The sequence below is a fragment of the Penaeus japonicus genome, unplaced genomic scaffold (genome assembly GCF_977035675.1).
Source record: "Penaeus japonicus unplaced genomic scaffold, GWHDUDI00000001_assembly GWHDUDI00000011, whole genome shotgun sequence".
Lineage (NCBI taxonomy): Eukaryota > Metazoa > Arthropoda > Malacostraca > Decapoda > Penaeidae > Penaeus > Penaeus japonicus.
The window spans coordinates 28,446,997-28,449,496 of NW_028234413.1; the positions used below are offsets into that span (position 1 = coordinate 28,446,997).

At 31.5% G+C, this 2,500-nt stretch overlaps 1 protein-coding gene across 1 annotated transcript in view; it reads right to left on the reverse strand.

Moving 5' to 3' along the window:
• Nucleotides 1-1,760: 1,760 nt before the first annotated feature.
• The window catches only part of MED10 (mediator complex subunit 10), a 3,024-nt gene continuing 2,284 nt past the window's right edge, over nucleotides 1,761-2,500 (reverse strand). The window contains exon 4 of the mRNA XM_043003718.2: nucleotides 1,761-2,283. Within this exon, the coding sequence (XP_042859652.1) occupies nucleotides 2,167-2,283 (117 nt within the window). The 3' untranslated portion in view covers nucleotides 1,761-2,166. The remainder of the gene's footprint in view (nucleotides 2,284-2,500) is intronic.

The window sequence follows — 2,500 nt, forward strand, 5'->3', positions numbered from 1 at the left end:
TTCGTCATTGATTAGGACGAACAGCTAAAGTTGAAATAGGGTGCATCGCAAAGCACAACAAGTCGTTTCTCCTACATCTATAAACCTCAAGTTATGAGGATTTCCAACTGCAGAAAAAACGACTTCCTTTCTTCATTGACTGTGGAATTGGGAGTATGGAGAATTAAATATGATGAAAAGATGGCTACTCAAACATATCGATATGAAAGCAATGGTTTTATAAGGCTAAAAACTAACTGCCCTTCGACAGATCTTGGGGCCCTAAGTTTTTATCGCATCGAGTACACTTAATCTATATGGTTGAGAGAGAGAAGAGAGACAGAGAGACAGGCTGAGGGAGAGAGAGAGAATAGAGAGTGAGAGTGAGAGTGAGAGAAAAAGAAAAAGAAAAGAGAGAGAGAGAGAGAGAGAGAGACTGTTCAGGATTACTCTAACTGTTTGCATGGATAAGTGATTTATTGGCCTTGTTGGTAGTATTAATACACTTAGTAACTTTAGATCATTCCTCATTCAGTGTGAATCTTTAATTTTCTATTTCTGTATTTTCTTGTATCATCTTCAACAGACAGTAAACCTTAAATTTGTAATTGCTGTTTTGCATTTTTGTGCTTTTCTAATCCTTTGCTATTGCCTGTTACAGTAAATTTTCCAATATTGCTAGATAGAACTTGACTGGTGGATGAAGGCTCCAGTACAGATTCTAGTTTTATGCAGCTGAATTCTCTTATTTTGTGAACTGAATGAGTTTTAAAAAGAAGTAGAGAGCTTTTACAAAAATCTTTGCTGACTTTCCTCAAACACTTCAATAATTTTCAACATTTTATGCTTTACAGCTCAATCAAACTGGATGGGAAACCCTTGTTGCATACAATCAAGTTTTCCGAATCTATTACTAGCTTTGTGTCCATTTTAATTTTTTTCTATTAATATCTCTATAACTCACTTAAAGCATAATATATACACATGAAAAATCATACTTCATTTTCACCATTTTCTTATTTGAATTCATTTGTCTGGTACTGTTATGTCACAAAGTCAAAACTAAATTTCATAAATGTAATACAATTCAGAAGATCGAAGACAAAGTTGGTGTAAAAGTGGAAGCTTCAATTATGTTGCCTCAACAACTATCATGTTGACCTATCTATCTTCTCTTCAGTGTGACAGCTACTTCTGGTTGTCAGTTTCATACGTTCCCTTCTTAAAAATCCTTATTTGGTCATTCTAAAAGAAAACATAAATGAGGTTTTGTTCTTAAACAATCACCACCAATCCAAAATAAAACTAATTCATATTTGGCCAAGTCCTAAATGTCTACTGGGGTGAGAAGAATAGGGCTAGAATTCCATGCATATTTTGAAGCAGAATGTATAGCATTAGGCAAAAATGAAAAATGAAGGCAAAATAATGAAAAAAATAAGACTTAAAAAGTAAAAACTTTCTTATCAGGTGACAGTTGAAAGCCTACTAAGAGCTAGCCTTCTTGGAAAAACTATGCAGCATTAATTCTTAATTATGATTCTCTAAATAAATTATAATCAAGTGCAGTATTAGTAGGAAAAATTTGTGACATCCTTTGGGAAAAAATATCTAAAGTATATTTCATCTGCAATCTTTCACTTAAGCCTTTATATCACACACACTAACATACACAAAATTTTACTTTGTACTAAGAAGGTTTCTTTATTTAAGCATTACTTAATAAAAATTGCATCACTGTTTATTGTATTCTTTCTAAAAGGGGACAGAAAAAATATAAGTTAGTGTTTTAATACATTTATTAGAGTTGAACTTTTAGTCATATAAAAAATGTTCTCTTATTATACGAGAGCTAATTATATATTACTTTATTCCTTAATGTATATATACCAAAGGAAAGAATATACTGTTTAATTCACATCAATCATATACAGGAAAAAGGTAAATATCTCACATTGAGAAACTAAATAATACACATACAATAAAAGAAATCAAAAGGTCAAAAATATGCAAATTAAACCTCTAAAATGACTTCAAATAACAAATTGAAATGGATACAAATTGCATGACTACCTTTCCTTTTCAGCATATTGAGCAAGGAGATATGCAACATTGCCAAAATTACAGTTAGGGTACATCAGAGTTTTGAATTTCATATGTGGTATTTTCAAGCTTTTATCAAATTCCTTAACCTAATTCTTCCCTCACAGCACGATATCTTGTCATTTCATTGGGGAACACATGGGAGAGTTCAACCAACAGCATTGCTTTAAATCTCTTGTAAGCATCAATGCGTCCATTAACCTGTAATAATAAGTATGAATAATGAAGAGCATTACCAAAATATGATGTTTGATTCACAAATAAGTGCTATATTTCATTTTTCATCTTAGATTATATCTGAGATTTCTTTGTTGTCAGACCTGCTTACTATTAGCAAAGTATCCATACATATATCTATATTATGGTTATTTAGTTTGCTCTTCCTAGTCAGGAACATTTAGTTAATCAAATATCTATA